At 44.9% G+C, this 17937-nt stretch overlaps 1 protein-coding gene across 2 annotated transcripts in view; it reads left to right on the forward strand.

The window, feature by feature from the left end:
* eya (eya transcriptional coactivator and phosphatase 2) overlaps nucleotides 1-17937 on the forward strand; it is a 130357-nt gene that overhangs the window by 16689 nt on the left and 95731 nt on the right. Inside the window, exon 1 of one of the 2 annotated variants that reach the window (XM_037415363.2) lies at nucleotides 8318-8484. The exons of the other annotated variant lie outside the window; for it this stretch is intronic. Coding sequence (XP_037271260.2) covers nucleotides 8455-8484 — 30 coding nt within the window. The 5' untranslated portion in view covers nucleotides 8318-8454. Of the gene's footprint in view, nucleotides 1-8317; nucleotides 8485-17937 lie in introns of those variants that run through there. 2 annotated transcript variants of the gene reach the window in all.

Consider the following 17937-nt stretch of genomic DNA (forward strand, 5'->3'; position numbering starts at 1 on the left):
TGTAGTAACGAACAAAAAGTATCGGCTGGAAGATCAACAACACACGTAACCAACTTATTCCATTCGCAAATAGTAAAAGGAAAAAAATAGTTAGCATAGACACCAGTACGACAGCTGACCTCGCGGATTTATTATTTTTTTTTTTGAGTGATTGTTTCTGTTTCAGGCGTAGTGTGGCCCATCATGTATAAACTCTTGTTAATGTGGATTTTATCACAAAAGATCAAATAGAAAAACATTATTCACAAAATTTTGCTGCGCTGCTCAAGAGGATTTCATTTTAATTTACTTTTATTGCAGATAACACTGAGGTTATAAATGCAATTTTGTTTCCTTATCTTGAACAAACCGTGGCGATCGCTGAAAGTATAAATAAACCCAGTTATGCCTGTTTAGATCAATTATAAGTAGTAAGAATGTGCCACCTACTTAGTCCGAACAGCACCTCAAGTGGAGATGGCCGAAATCAAAACTGGTGGCCCTTAGACTGCGAAATTGTCCGCTGCATGCCGGTACTTAATCTCGCAGAACTGCATTCGCGCCTCTCTTCGGGGGAAGCATTTGCTTGTCTGTGACACCAGATGTCACTTGGTCCGCACCTGTCATCGCCTTTCGGCCACTAATGATCACGGCGTGTGCCTCCTCGAGGCCGGCGTGCTAACACAGTCCCTCTTTCGGAGGTGGTATGATTCTACTATCTCGCGAGTCAGCTGATCCAAACGTTGGAAAAAAAAAAATATTTCGGTTTCTTTAAACACTGGATAACATCAGCACTTTTCGCGGATGTTACCCTTCACGTCGAGCTTTCTTCTGCCCCAGACACAGCATGGAAGAAAAAAGGAGGCTTTGAACGAGTTCGCCGCTTCCCTGCTCTCTTGTTATGGTGCGGAATACCCCAAGTCCACGCGCAGCTCAAATTGCAGTGGCACCATTGTTTTGGCCTGAAACACTCTGACTGATTTACCTCCAACATCGCCAGGCTTTCTTCATTCCCAACAAGTCCACCTTGGTAGTACAATGATTCGGCTGTTGACCCGAAGGTCACGTACGGGTTCTATAATGGTTATCGCAGTCTCATGTCGGTGGAGACGCAAAGCTATGGAGGCTCGTGTAACGTGCGATCTGAGTTGACGTTAAAGAACAGATATTCGAAATGTCCGCATACCTTAACAATACGGTGTCGCTAACTTTAGATTATTATTATTATTATTATTATTATTATTATTATTATTATTATTATTATTATTATTATTATTATTATTATTATTATTATTATTATTATTATTATTATTATTATTATTATTATTATTATTATTATTAAACGTGAAATTTCTTAGTGTACTTCGGCGACTTTGAGCGTATATATATCTATAGCCGCCTACGACTTTTAGCTCTCCTGGCCGTTTCGATAATGGTATCAGTACCAAACTTGGTATGGCATAACATGACTGCGTGAAAAATATATTTGACTAGTCATAACATGAAAATCATAACATGTATGTCATGGATGTCGTGATTTACATTTCATGGTCCTGCAGCTCTTGCGGTGGTTTCGTTCATATGACATGTTTCAAAACTGGTATGGTATGGCATGATTGCATGGCGAACACAAGCGACAGACCCTAACATGAAAATCATGACACGCGTGTTATGTAACAAAATGACTACATGCCACGCTCATGATGCGCTCATGGCCGTTTCACCAGCGTCATATATATCAGCTTTGGTATTACAGTATGTGAATGGATGACGAAGGTATATATGTGACTGGTGCATGCATGATATTCATGAGATGCTTGTCATGTAACAACATGACTACATGCCACGCTCATGATGTGCTGGCGGCTGTTTTGCTAGCTCCACATATACCAAATTCGGTGTTACGTGACGTGCATGGATGACGAAATATATGACTGGTGCAAACGTGATAATCCTGACACGCGTGTCACGTAAGAACACGAGAACATACCACGCTCATAGCGTGCTCGCGGCCGTTTCGCTATAGCTCCACATATAGTAAATTTGGTATCACGTGAGGTGAATAGAGGATGAAGGTAAACAACACATCCAAACATGATAATCATGACATGGAAGTCATGTAGGGCATCATTTACCTCCACCTCGTAACGTTGTGCTGTTTTTAAAGTCACATATCAACATTTCTCATTCGCGCTTCGCATATCACCGATTCCCACTGTGCGTGGGACCTGCCAATTTATTATTATTATTATTATTATTATTATTATTATTATTATTATTATTATTATTATTATTATTATTATTATTATTATTATTATTATTATTATTATTATTGATTCCCAGCAACCGAACAACGAGCGGAGACTCTCACGTGATCATTCACTTCAGGTGTGACTTTCATTTTAGACTCGGTTGCTCTGTCACCCACTTAAGCTACTTTAGCGATTACAAAAAAAAAAAAAAGAAGCCATGCAGTAGGGCTCACATTAATCGCTAGTCTTTTATATTCCCTGCTCTAGCTTCGCGCGTCGCCCACATCGTAGTCACCGTCATTCGGATCTGCAACATCCTGCGATGGCTGATAAGGAAATCGAACGAAAAGGACCGAGAAAGAAAAAAAAAAAAGGGTATAATACCGTCGCGAAACTGGCAGAACGTCGTCCCGCTTTGCTCGTATCAATTAATGCAGAAGATGAGTGCCTCGTCCCGTTTTGCGGTGTTCGTGCATGCGTTGGCGTCTATCCCGCTAGGCTGGCGATAATGGCTGCGGAGAGAATGAAGCCGATGCGAGGATCACGGACGGAACTAGCGCCGGCGGCAAATGGCGCATGGTCGATATCCCCTCTCCTTTTCTCGGCAGATGTGCCACGCATGCCCAGATGGGCGGGCAAACGAGGCGGCCCGCCTTCTCCTCCCCTTTCTCTTCGTTCCTCCTCACATTCCGGACCCTCTAGTCGCTCAACTAGAGCTTTGTTGACAACCTCCTCGCCTGTTGTGCTAAGTGGTATTTTCTGTATCACAACGGTTGTTCTTGCGCTGTCCTTGTTTTGCAGGGGAGGTACGGTTTACAAGCTATTCCTTCCGTATATGAGGCCCGTCCACTAATGTCACGCTGGTCTCGTTCTAAACGCCAAAAAAGTCACTTTGTTTACTGCTCCTAATTTCGCACACATCTATTCACGTAGCGTTGCCGCATGGATGGCTCTGATATATAAGTTGTGATGAGTATAGTCTTCAAGTGCAGACCTGCAGGTCACGGGTTTCATCCCGGCTGCCGCGGTTGCATTTTCATGGAGGCGAAGTGCCAGAGCCCCGTGTACTCAGAGCATGAGAACACGGGATGGTCGAAATTCCCGGAGTTAGCCCACTATGCATCTCTCATATGCTTGTCGTGGATTTGGCACAATTATTATTATTATTATTATTATTATTATTATTATTATTATTATTATTATTATTATTATTATTATTATTATTATTATTATTATTATTATTATTATTATTATTAAGTAGCTTTCCTGCCACATACCGCCGTACGTTTCGAGCCCCGCGGAGGACATACACAAGTTGCCTAGTAAGTTTGAGTTGCCTTTGTTTCATTTTTGATTTTCACTTTAGATTTGCATCTCTTTACCTTCAAAATTGTAAATTTGTGGTCTACTTCGCGCTCTAGCATGAATACTTCGTTTTTCACGTGATAGCGTCAAATTGATTGTTTCGCATAAACAGTGGTGTCGGAGTCGTTGGTTGGGGGCGAGAAACCAGCGTTGCCCGCGAGCGAAAAAAGTAATATATGCAAATCAGTAAATAAAAATGTTTGCTGTGAATCTAAGCCAGGTCTTCTGCGTGACAAGCAGGTAATCTACCACATGCCCATGCCAATGCTTGGAACTAATCAGAAAAAAAAAAACTATGAATGGGATGTAGTGTGAGGAGTAGCATTAGCGCGTGTACAATTGCGTGGCAGAAGCATAGAACTACACCTTCAGCGAATGCGTAAGTAGCCGAGGTATTAAGTGAGACTGTATTGTAAAGTGACAAGCCTGTAACAACTGTATTGGCGCGATACCGTTAAGGAGCTTGTGCCGCAGCAATCTGGTGTCTGCGTCGGCTGCGGTGATGGCGTCATTGGTGCTGAGCGAACAATCGTCATCTTGTCCGTGGGCCAAACACTCGAGAAAGATGTAAACCGAGTAAACAACAACAAAAAAAGAAATCGAGGCAGAGTGAGAGCCGCGTGTGTGGCAAGCAGGTGTTCGATCTACCACGTAGCCACGCTATTTCATAAAACTGCGTTGGAAAAAAGAAATCATGAATATCATAAAACGGGAGGAGTCACCTTAACACACGTAATATTGCGAGGAAGAAGCTTAGAATTGCACCAGGCGTCAAAACGCGTGCCTTGCGCTACGTTTTTTTTTTTTGAAGGACCACCCATTGCAAAGAGCTCTTGCATATTATTATTCATCACCAAGCGCTCTTGCATATTAATATTCATCACCAACAAAATCATCAACAAACTGAACAGCTGTGTAGGTTCGCGTGTTACCTTATACGGACGCGTAGAACACTTTGATGATTCGCAAAATAAATAATGATGGCGTATAGGGGCACATACCAACTATACTTGCAAGAGGTATTCAAGGATACTTAGAAACTATCAGTTTTAGGCGCATAGTCGTTCGTTTCCTTACGGCACGCACGATGCTTGCACTGAGAACCGGAGCGAGGTTCAGCACTTAAGAACTAAGCCGTGCGCACAAGACCAAATTACGCTATCAGGTTCACCTCTTGAAGTCAAACTCAAGCGTTCTCCAAGCTTTTCTTCAGGAATGTGTGTTTTTGATTACGCGAAACTATGGCCACGTCGTTTCACGTCATTCCTCTGGTCATGCGTGGAGGAGTTTTCTTCTTTTACGTTTTTCAGAGTGTCCTTAAATAGTTGATAGTTCGCACGTCACTTTCTTCTCTTTTCTGGTCCCCCTTTTTTCACGTATACGTATTTTGCGCCACAGACAAACGTGCCTAAGCAGCAACAAATTTACCACAGAGGAGTAGCAGTTAGCGTAAAGCCTTTCAATGGGAGGATGTCAGTGCGACTTTATGCTGTACTTAATGCACGGTACAGTCAAAATCTAAATCCAAGAAAAAAAGAGAAAGAGCGTCCCACGCATTTCTGGGTTTGAGTGCAATTAGGTGAACAGAGGTAATTCAGTGAAGTCTACTTTGGCAACGTTTTCCTAAGGCCTGTCCTGTTGATGTGTATTTGGGACTCAGGACCATGTTAGGTGTTGGCATGGAATAGCATGAACAAACTAGCTTGTTGTTGTTTTTGTTCTTGTTTTCGCTTTATTTCATTAACGCACGCATGTTGCTTTTTTATTCATAAGCGACGTTATCTAACCTATTGTTTTTTTTTACTGAAAAGATGCATGTTGAATTAACTACGTTTACTTTTGAAAGTTTGTATCCGAAAGGGTGCTGCTCAGGACATTTTCTTCGCTTTATTACTAAACCTATCAACGCAAGTTATACGTAAACAACCATACGTAAACAAACAAACAAACAAACAAACAAACAAACAAACAAACAAACAAACAAACTGGAATGTAGGCACAGTCTATGTCGGTGTCTTTTGTAATGCCAGAACACTCAATTTGTGTTTTTTGTAGAAACAAAATTCCCAATTTTTTCAAGCAAAGGACCTGAAAAAAAAAACTGTTGTAACGCCCGAAAGAATATTCGTCAATTTGTTGCAATTCATCCAACAAAATCTTGTTTCCGCACTGACAGCGCATTGCTTTCCTGTTATGCTGCTTTTTTAGCTGTCGGAAGTGGAAGTAGGTGACACACAGACACCACTTTGAAGGTCAAAGCGTCTCGGAAAGTCATAAACAAAACGTGGCTCAGAAAGGAAATCGTCGGTGAGTTGGCACAGAAGCGGTAGAAGTCGCACGAACACGCCTTCGTCGCCTTCTCCTGAGCTTCCCTGGCGCGAAAAGAAAGCCAGGCTACGTATGGAGCAAAGGCGAAAACAAAAACACACTCTCCTCCTCACGTCCAGATGTTCGCATAGGCACTCCGCTGTGGGTTCCGTACGTAGTTTTACCACTTGCCGTAGTCTCAGCCCTGCGTACTTGCTTCTTTTTCCTCGATCTTTTCCACGAAGTTGGGAGAAGGAGAGAGGGACAAGGAGATGGAGGGCAGGGCCATTAGCGAGAACGGTGCTCCGAGGCAGGCAGGCAAGCGAGAGGGAAGGAAATGCTTTCCTCTTAAGCCGCGGGTTTTAGCACGGGTCTTCGTCGTCGCCGGGGTCGTCGACAACGCGAGGTGCATGCACGCCAGTTGAGAAGAGCCTGCAGGACCCGTGCTGTCTCTCTCTCTCACTCCTCTCATCCTCCGCACTCGCTCGAAAGCACCAGCACAGTAGCGAGGCTCCCGTGGCGGGAATCTTCGCGCCCTTCTGTTTTTCTCTCGTTCGAAAGACCTCACGGTGGTTTTTGCGCGACCCCGACGGAGCTCCGAGAAAGCGTCAGACCGTCTGTGGCTGCTGGACAGTGAAGGATGTGGGGCAGATTTCCGAAAAGACCTGCGATGTCCCCCTATGCGCCACCCCCATCTTTGCTCCTGCAAGCGGTGAAGACAAGAACGACCCTTGCCTTCCGCGTTTCTTTGTAGTCATACTGAGTGTGACATCGCAGTTGTTCTCCCCTTGGTTTTCAACACTGTGCGCCATCGGCCGTGGTGGCCCGAAGACCGAGAGTATTCTCACAACCACTCTTGGAGGGTGCGGCACGAGACGCCTTGGGACCGTCGACATCGCGTCTCGTTTGGAGCCTTCAGGATGAGGACCCTTGTTGGATCAGTAACGATTTCTTTAGCCAGCTAGGAAGGCCGTCAGTGCACAAGAAAACGGCCATTGTGACAGTGTCTAAGCCCTGGGTCTTGTGGATTCGCTGACTCTACCAACACTGTGTGTGATCAACGAGTAGTTCTTGTATATGAAAGAGATGAAGGCATGACATTGCATGCTGTATTTGTTGGATAGGCGTGAACAGATCGGTGGCAACCGCGAAAGGGCTCTTGACACTTGCCTCAGCGTTTGGGAACATGTGCTCATGCACAGCGGCTGCGCTGTAGTATCAAAACCTTTGTCTGCATTGTGTGAGTTTCGTCTTGGAACGTTGCTTTGAAGTATCCAGCTTCCATAGTTCTTGGTTCCTTGCTCGGTTCTGTGCACGGGAGGCGTGTATTTCTGCAGCTAGCGTGAAGAGTTTGGGGATGTTCAGTTTGTCCTAGACCTAACTTTCCTTGTCGTCGAATTATCATTCAAGTATTAAAGCTCACATCTCAATGGGACACCTGTTCCACGGGCTTACACCACTATTCCTGTTTGTTTTATGGATTCCAATGCTATTGCATGGAAGGACGACGCTATATTGCATTTGGTATTTTGTTAATTAATTGAACGGACACCGAGACAGGTGGTGATACCAATAATAACTGTGCGTACACTGAAAGCCCGGGATGCAATATAGACATCCAGTTGCGTCTCGTATACTTATGCACTTAATCGTCCTGTCATGACTCTCAACATTTCAAGCTGGTGCGCACACAGTTCTGACGTCCCTTCCACTTAGTCAGAGCTTCTCACATGATTGGAATAGCGAATAGGTAGGCGAGCCAGCCTGCAGGAAGTGATAAACGTCACGAAAGGAAGATGTCGAGGGCGAACAATTGTCTGAATGCGTGAAGACTCGCTTGACTCGGAATGGCTGTCTTGCGAGGTGCTTGGTGTCGGAGACACTGACAGGTGTTTCGGCCTCACACAAACAGCGGAGGAAATGAGCATCACCGCAAGCCATCTAGAGAAGCACTCTAACATTATTAGAAGACGTTAATGACTTGGACTCTGAACCTCTTCAGTAACAGCAAAAACTACCTAGCATCGAGGAGATATTTCAGCTGCTGTAGAAGACCTACGGACCCCAGGGTCGTTCGGGAAATGTCAAATGTTGTTTGCAGATTCTTTAAGGCCTGGCAGACAAGGCTCACGGCTTAAACAGACTGTCGGGCTGAGTGAAACATTAAGGTCTCCACCCAAGCGCAGGGAAGTATCGCAACCTGCGCCACCGCTAATTTGAGAGTTAGAACAAGGGAGAAAAATACAGGGGGTAAGCAAGTGTGGATCACGGAATGGCGAGCAAGTGCGCGGCGTCAACCACTGCAGCGCGGGCAGTGGTTGTTGTGAAGAAGGAGCCTCCGCCGTCGCCCCCGCTCTGTTGCTGCGCGCGATCATCGCACGACGCTGCGGCGCGCCGACGAAGCAGCATCGACGTCGCTGGTGGGATCACATTGCCGTCCTCCCCTTCGGTCGGCAAGTGGAGCCTGCCCGGGGGCCGAGCCTTCGGCGGCGAACTAGCGTTCATTCGCCTGAGGGCGCATTCGTCAACGGAACCCGTCCACAGGCGGGACATGGTCGATTTGGAGGAATCCGAACCGCAGGTAAGGCAAACCCAGCAGCCCTCAATCACGCCGCATCATCTTATTGTTAATTTTTCATCTGTCTCGCCGCCTTCGGCCTCACCCTTTTCCCCCTGCTCGCACATCGGCCTGTCGCTCGAAAACCCCACGTCACATCGTTATCCCCATTACGTGTACGTGTATGTCTATAGTACACATAGCATGCGTGATGGCGGACACATCCGTGGCGGTCACGGACGGTAGACATGCCGCTATGGGCTCCGAGGCTTCGGTACCACCTGTTGATTCGAGCTGATCCTCCTCGAAAAAGGCCTCCCTGTGATTCGCATGGACAAGCTACTGCAACGGAGCTACGGTTAGTTTAGTATACACAAAATGAAACCCGCCTCGTCTGCGACACCTGGTCGTGCTTCCGCAGGGAAGGCAAGCAATCAGGCGCAATCGCTTCACTGTTGCTGGAAAGCCCGCTTAACACCATGGCGTCGGCGATGGTTGTCGCTTGCTTTCTAAAGTCCTAGATGGCCGCAACGTAGTCATTGCACCTTAAATGTTAGCACACGTGGAACGGTCTACAACGGTATTCGTTTATCGAAATACAGACACGTTTGCGCGACATATTCTGCCTGGAGCTTTCGTGGCCGCTTGCCCTCAGCACATACGAGAACCGGTGATGGCTTCCGAATTCGCTAGCACTTTTGCTGCATGCAAAGGGATAGGGCGTTGTGGACTTCTAAAGGAAAAAAAAAAGAAAAGACAACGGGAAGAGCGATTTACGCTGAATACGCTCGGCTCCTAGAAGTGGCTTCTTACCGCGTACAAGATGACCAAGTGCGTTCGCATGTGATTCAGTGAGTTACTTATAGTGCCAAACACCCTCCGTTGATATCGGTTGAATCAAGCGAGGTTGAAACACCATCGGTTGATTTGGATGTCAGTTGTTATAACAGAGTAATGGAAAAAATAGTCATCCTTATAAGGCTGATGTCTGCGCATAGCTGCGGGGTATCTACGTCAGTCTGACTGGTTCAGTTTCGTGACTATCACCTTGGACGTAGGTAGAGATGATGATATATCATCACTCGTTTATATCATCGCTCATTTATATCGGTCCCTGCCTTGCACGCCAATAAAGCATTCTGGACTTCTCAGCAGCTTTGTGGTTATTTATCTAAAGCATAATGTCAATCAACAGTAATAATCTGGGATTTTACGTCCGAAAACCCCGATATGATTATGAGAGTCAGTGGTAGAGAGCCGCAGAAATTTCGACCACCTGGCGTTCTTTAGCGTGCATTGTCATCGCTCAGTACCCAAGCTTTAATCATTTCGCCTGCCCCGCCACGGTGGTCTAGTGGCTAAGGTACTCGGCTGCTGACCCGCAGGTCGCGGGATCAAATCCCGGCTGCGGCGGCTGCATTTTCGATGGAGGCGGAAATGTATAGCGTTTGCTCAGATTTGGGTGCACGTTAAAGAACCCCAGGTGGTCAAAATTTCCGGAGCCCTCCACTACGGCGTCTCTCATAGTCAAATAGTGGTTTTCGGACGTTAAACCCCACAAATCAATCAATATTTTCGCCTCCATCGAACTGCCAGCTCCGCGGCCGGAATCGAATCCACGACCTTCTCGTCAGCAGCCCAGCACCATAATCACCGCTTCACCGTGGCGTACAAGATGGCAGTTAAGTGTGGACTACTGTTGACTTGTAAAGTCAGTTGATTTAGAAATGAAAATAGTTGATGACGTGCAGCTGTTTAGAGCCGAGCAGATGGGAAGTTCCACGTGACATCGCGTGGAATGCGGTGGCGTATTCGCAGTTAGCTGTCCACTAAACTGTACATTTATAAGTTTAGCAATCGTGAAAGTGTTAGCGAGTGGCATGACCACAGCGGGGGTTTTTGGTCATCCTGTAAGCTACAGATGCCACGTAGTACGTAATCTTTAGATAAAGCAACTGGCTACTAAGCCTTCGTACGCTACCTCGAGGAGGGAGGGACACCAAAGGTCAAGACCTTCGGACTGGACCTTCTTGCAGGCGTCACTGACTTCTTTTCTTTTTCCATTATAAACCAAGTTTTTCTTTCTGTGTATTATCTCCCAAGTTGTCTGTACCGCAGCACTTAGAACAACCTACATTTAATTAAGGTTAACGGCTTCATCCGGTTGTTTAATAATCTCCGACATGGTTTGCGGAAATGTTTCTGCATGCAAACCTAAATAAGAAAAATGCTACAGTGATAGCATCAGGTTATAAGATATGCTTCAACTACTTCTTACAGAGCGTGATGCTTGTGATTTCAGTGCTAAAGGTAACATCCAAATAAGATGTATTGTTATGTCCTTCAAATGCTTAAGGTGGGTGCATCTAACTAGATAATACTGAAGTGAACAATTTAACTAGTTCAGACGGATGGTTCAATAATCAAAAGGTTTCCTTTTGTCACTTTGGAAAAAGTGTGTTAGTAAGGTATATTATGGGGTGTTAGAATAGGGTACTAAAGATAGCATTCGTTGGGTACCATGTGCTTTTTTTTTCGTCAGATAACGGGGATACGCAAAGGGTAGCGTATGACGCATGTGCACCGGCGACGAGCGCCAACGCAAACCTTACCTAACCTAATGTGACTTCTCCGTGATTTACTAATCCTTCCGCCGCATTACGTGTCTTGTCGTTTAGATCACGCTCATAAAGTTGGCATCCCATCGTCTCAGAGTCAGTTCGACAATCATACGTACCACGCACTTCACGCGATTGGAATCGCCTTCCTGAATCGTTTGTAACAATTTCAGATCGTGACGCATTTGTGATTGTATTAACCAATTCTTTGAATACCTGGTCGTAGTATTTCACCTTATTCATTTCTAAAAATTGGATTTCACTGTTACCTGTTGTATTTGTTGTACCTGTTGCACTGAAGTGTAACAATGCTCATTCTATACTTAGAAACGTTATTTTTATCTTTTTTATAAGAATGTATCTTTCTATTTTCTTATATGCCATTTTGATATTTCTCATTTCTTTCTTTCTTTTGTTTTGTTGCAGTCTGCTGTTGTATAACCAAAAACATTGCATTGCCTCTTGTACTTACAAACTGGTTTTGTTGTTTTTACCACTCCCCTCTGTAATGTCTGTTGACCCTGAGGGTAAATAAATAAATAAATAAATAAATAAATAAATAAATAAATAAATAAATAAATAAATAAATAAACTTTACCCAACCTAACCTAACCTTACCTTACCTTACCGAACCTAACCTGAAAGTGCGTATTGAAGGCCAGTGTCAGAGAAAACGTGGCGCCATAGTGACACCGGAAGTTAAACGATATTGCCCCATTTCCACTTACGAAAGATGTGTCGTGGCAAGAAGAGCTCCAAAAGCTGTTAAGTTTCGTCTTTTCTAGCTTTCTGCATTCAATCTTAGCACAACCTTAAACATATTCCCTAATAGGTTATTAAATTCAAGGTTGATGAGAACTAACAGACAATGATGCCAATGAAAGAACAGGGGATGGGACTAATTGTAATGTAATTGCGAAGAAAAAAATGCACGAAAAGATAACTTGCCACTGGCAAGTTATTTTTTCGTACACTTTTCTTTCTTCCCATTTACGTTAGAAGTATTTCTAATATCATCCCCTGTTCTTTTCTTGGTATAATTGTCTGTTAGTTTTCATTAATAGTGTGTCCAACGAAAAAAAAACTATCCTTTAAATATACATTTCTTTCCTAAATTCAAGGTGACACATGGGGACTATGGGGAAATATTAAGTTACTTACGTGATGTCGTCTTTTTATATTATACTTTTTTCGAGCTCAACGAAAATCACAGCAAAAATGACACATTTTGAATGACCGCATTTGAAGTATATAGAGAGATAGCCTAGATTTGTGTCGATTTTAAAAGTGCAAATAAATAGAGGAGAGAAAATTGAATTGTGTTATATAGTTAATTGCTGCTGTTCTTTTTTCAATAAAAAAACTTTTCTCGCTGCAATAGAAAGCAGGATTAGCTGCCCCAACAGACACTAAAACGAGAGACTGGTGGCGACGCCAACGTGAACTTCTGGCGTTATCTCGCCCCGACGGCATGCAGTTCGTTGTTCAGATCGAATTAACTGTTTACTATAGCGAAGAGAGTCTCGGATGTATTCTAAAGGAATACAACGTAAACGTGTTGTCAGGCGCCACAAATTCGACAGTACTGCAGTTGAAGGATTACCAACACGAATTGGACACGTCCTAAAATGTACGTTTGTAGTTTCTTTGGTGTGCACTTTCGACGCTTTTCACACACCGTAGTCCGGCAAGAGGTACGCGTTATTTTACGCGGATGTTAAAATTTTGATCGCTGAGAATCAGTAAGCCAGCTCGACTGCAACGGACCTTATCACGACGAGTCGACGCAGTTCTACTGAATTTGCGAATCCTACGTGCACCCTGAATGGCAGAAATCACTGTCCGGGTCGTTGGACGACAATTGGCTCGTCGTTGTTTGCGTTGCACCACGAGCAGACGACGCCACTGGTGCGTCGCGGGTCAGTCTTCTCAGTGACGTGTCATCGCAGTGTGACGTCACGGGAAGCCGTTTCTCTATATCAAAACCGAACGCGTTTTGTTGTTTTTTTAAGCTAGTTGTAATAAACATATTTTCGATTCACTACCAGCAACCACAGTACTCTTCTTAGGGTTCTCGACACCAGTGTTTTTTTTTTCTTAGAAACACAATCATTTGTAAAAAGGTTTTTAGCTTTTTTATTTACTTCTCTTTTTTTAGTGAGTGTATATGTGCATTAAAGCTTAGAGATTGTACAGAGTTTTATGTAGAAAGTATGGTAATTATTGCGGCAAACGCTGCGTATGTATACGTGACATATTGCATGACACATTGCCCGCCACTTTGCAAAAGCGAGAGGTGAAACGTTTTTGATTTTCAGTCGCGTAGCGTCGCTGTTGTTTTCAAACTGACTCACCAGAAAGAGCGCGCGTGCTATTTGCCCTCTGACGTCCCGGCGCGGGAATAGTTTTACCGTTGCCTAATTTCCGGCTTGTGGGCATAATTATTTTGCTTAGCTTTACGAGCAGTCGCGAAACGTGTCTGTGTGTGTTTTTTTCTTCCCAGCTTGAATCCAGCATTGCGCTTACCGAGAACACGATTGTCGTGCCCGACGCGGGGCAGAAGACTTCTCTAGAATTCTTATCATGATTGATAATATTAATATATGAGGTTTTACGTCCTGAAACGATGACATGATTTTGAGAGAAGGCGTAGTGGAGGGCTCCGGAAATTTCGTCCATCTGGTGTTTTTTTGACGTGCACTGATATCGGACGGCCTCTACTATTTCGTTCCCGCCAAAAGTTGACCGCGGCACACGGGATCGATCCCGTGACCCTGGAGTCAGCAGCCGTGTGCTGTAACCACTCATCTACCGCAGCGTCTAATATCACCGCTACTTCAAGCGATAATACTGCGTTGCAAGACTGTGCCTTCTCCTTGACTTCGTTTGTTTCATACGTATACATGTTTTTGCTTATATTCTCTAAATTGAATTCCAATATTTTTGTTTGGTTACCTAAGTTGGAGCGCGCCCGCCCGCAAGATCAAATGAACTGTTCCTCGACACTAAATTGGTGGCACAACTAACTATATTCTTAAAGACATAACTGTATCGAATATATATATATATATATATATATATATATATATATATATATATATATATATATATATATATATATATATATATATATATATATATATATATATATATATATATATATATATATATATATATATAGAGAGAGAGAGAGAGAGAGAGAGAGAGAGCCATGATATGCCTAGACGGAGATAATAAGATGTATATAAGCAGCTGCATTATCAGCTTCTCTTGTTTTTCAAACTGCAAACGTATGCCACAACGTACAGAACCAGCCACCGTGTGTCAACATCAGCTCTATTGCTGCATTTTTTTTCCCATCGTCTTTTAAAACAATGGGTGTTATGCTTGCACATGCAGTGCTTTTCATTTGCTTGTATGAAATGCTTCCGAAAATCTCACGGGAAGCTTTGTCTCCCTTTTTTTTTATTGCTTATAGCGTCAAGGCAACATAAATAACAAGTTCAGGCGCGTGAAGTTGCGCACGGTCAGGCCGTTTTTCAAGCAATTAGCTTGCTCTCTAATTTGTTAATTAGCAAATTGATCAGTGTTCTCTACATGAGACTTTCTAGAATTGATCGGCGTCTGCTATGTGTTGCCAGTGACGCTCTGGACGGACCGCATTCAATTGCGCTTCACCTTGAGTCACATTTTTCTGAGTTATAATGAAGTAGTCTCATTATTAGTGCGTTACGCTTTACGAATCACATGCCGGAACGTTTACAATCTGCCATGTACGACCGGCGTTACACGTAGCTGATACTCGGTGTTACAAATTTTAGCTTTAACGAACACATTCAGACTCCACCTGCAATCGAGCACAGACTTGGCGCTTTCATGAACTCGAAATAACGAAACGAATTCGCCGCCAAACCTCGATTCAACGAAGCCCAAAAAATATGCATAGAAAAGCATGTTTTCCCAAGTTTATGGTGTCTAGAATGTCTGACAGTGGGCTGCCAGCGCACGAGTGGTACAATAGATGCAGTGGAGGCATTTTCGTTTTGATTCGTGTGAAACTACAGACCGATACTGCAGGGAACGACTATGGCGCGTTTCTTTTCAGGCTTAGGGTCAGTTGCACGAGACGGCGAAAGGGCGCAGGCGACTCGCAGATGGCGAATGCTCGCATAAGCTCTCACCCGCCCGCTTTTTGAAAGCGTAAATGAGGGTTCGTGGAAAATGCGTCTAAAATCACCTAATAATCCCGTTTTTGATTATGCGAAGTTCCCGATTTAAAGAACTAGTTCGCCGGTTCCGAGTTCTTCGTGAAATTGAGGAGGATAGAGATGTTAAATCAAGGTGTATTTGTTGCACACTTCGAGCGCTTTCTTTCTCGTTTCGTACCAGCGAGCACAGTGAAAGTGACCAAGGAAAAAGACGGACAAGGGGACAAGAAGATACGTCCCTTCTTCAGTGCGCCTCATGACCTTGAGCACTTTCGTGTTTTTTCTTTAAACGCGCGGCTTTCGGTGTGATCGCGAGTGTGCTCGCGGGCACGTGTCGGCACCTTGCAGCGGCCACGGTAACTACACAACTCACGTTGCTCAAACCAGCGAACCGCCGTGGGCACATGTCGCAGAAGTATGGGTATAGGTTATCCTTCGTAGACAAAAGCGAGAATGATTTTTAGCTGAATTTGAGAAATGATTGTGAATGTTTGGCGCACGTGCTATAATATTTGGCTCGTGTGCTCTCGGGAGACTTGAGTACCAATCGGCATAATAAGAACTTGTTGGGCGAGTTATTGAGCACATAACATCGGGATTTCCGCGTTAAAATAGCCGGAGACATGGGAGAAGTCAGGACATGCACTACTTGATTGATTTGTGAGGTTTAACGTCTCAAAACCACCATTTGATTATGAGAGACACCGTAGTGAAGGGCTCCGGAAATTTTGGCCACCTGGGGTTTTGACCACCCAAATCTGAGTACACGGGCCTACAACATTTCCGCCTCCATTGGAAATGCAGCCGCCGCAGCCGGGAATCGAACCCGCGACCTGCCCGTCAGCAGCCGAGTACCTTAGCCACTAGACCACCGCGGCGGGGCAGGACATGCACTACTAACGAATGATTTATTGCAAAGGTTATGATGGAATATATTGTCACAAGTCATTCCTTGATGAAACAAGGAATGTTCCATCAAGGTGATGTAGATGAGGATTCACAATATCGCTCCCGTTGTTGCTGCTGCTTTGTCATCTTGGCTGAAAGACCCCGTGTACATTTTGTAAATATATTTCTTTCAATCTTATTTTGTTGTTCTGACCCCGTGACATTTTGGTGGATGTGCGGCTACCAAGACGGCATAATGGAGCACCGCAGTGGCTGATGCTTGGCTTCTCCCACGATGGCAGAATAGGGTTCGTCTCCCTCAGCGGTAACCGCAACAACAGTTTTTCTTCCACAGCTGAAAGACCCTGGCATGTTCTGTGGAACTGACAATGTCCACATAAAAAAAAAATGGTTGCCGATGTACGAACGAACAAGTAAGAATCATCGCTGGGATGATACGTTCATGTTGGCGAACATCCTATTCTATCTGAAAGGGAGAGCCAAAGTGTGGTTTGAGAATCAAAAAAACAAAAATTACCAGCTGGGAAGCGTGCAAAGAAGAGAGGTGTGCACTGTTTGGCAAATGGACTGGCAGGAAGACAGCGGCCAAGAAGGAGCTGGCGTCTCGTGCTCAAACATCACTGCGAAGTCATACCAGTCTTGTCATAGCACGTCTTGTCATACCTGACAAGACGTGCTCGCACTTTACCTCAAAGCAGACGAAAAATGGAGGAGGTAGCGAACATATTAAAAGACATTGCCAACGATGCATTAAATCTGCTAATCTGCATAAGCAGTGACTCAGTAGATGCCATCATAAGGGAGTGCCAGTGTTTTGAGGTCGCCAAAACCAAAAACCGCGTATTGCCCATCAGTTCTCTTGACTTCCTAACATAACAGCAACATGGTCGTGCGAAGGTGTACCTGTACTACGGGCAGCGCTGTCTCCACACCACGTCACGAAGATAATATGACGAGAACTCGAAGCTGGGTATCTTGATTTCACTTGTTCTTGTAAGTCTGTGAGTCCAGCTCCCAAATGGTGCCTCTAGTCCATACCATCGTTCGCCAAGAGCTTTCAGACGTTGGCCTGGACACTTCGTGCGCCGCAGCTACCTCCTGAATGATTGACCGCCGTCCACCAGTTTCCTGCGCCCAAAGCCCAGCGTGCCCTCGCAACGCCGCCGAGAGCATTGTTGATGACCGACCCATTTGCTTCAACTGCTGTCGTATTGGACACGTGACCCGCTATAGCAACAGCAGGTGGTATTGGCGTCAGCATTCCTATCGTTGCAATCGTCGCACAGAGACAGACGTTCAATTTCAACCACACCGTCGGGTTTCGTCGACTCCGTATCGTCGGTCGCCATCTTCTAATGGCTCCTAGTACCGCTCATCGCTGTCTCGTCGCCCATCATCAAGCTCGTCCCAATTTCGCCGTACTCCTTCGGTAACTGCACACCTGGCTCGGAAAAACTAGACGATGCAGCTCCCAGAGGTGATACTGCATCGACGACTCCCCAGCCAAACCCTCTTTGACTGCACTGCCGACACGACGCAACCTCATCGACGCAAAGGGGACGACACACTTGTTGTTGCCTTTGTGGACACCGAGGCTCACATACCGGGATGAACTCGGAGCTTCGTCGCCGCCTTAAGTAAAGTGACTCCCCCACCCCCCTGGGCCCAGAGTGCCGCTCAACCATGCAGGTGGCCGACGGTGGACTGTCTGCTGTGCTAGGGATGTGATCGGCATGTATTAG

The sequence above is a fragment of the Rhipicephalus microplus genome, chromosome 9, assembly GCF_043290135.1.
Source record: "Rhipicephalus microplus isolate Deutch F79 chromosome 9, USDA_Rmic, whole genome shotgun sequence".
NCBI lineage: Eukaryota > Metazoa > Arthropoda > Arachnida > Ixodida > Ixodidae > Rhipicephalus > Rhipicephalus microplus.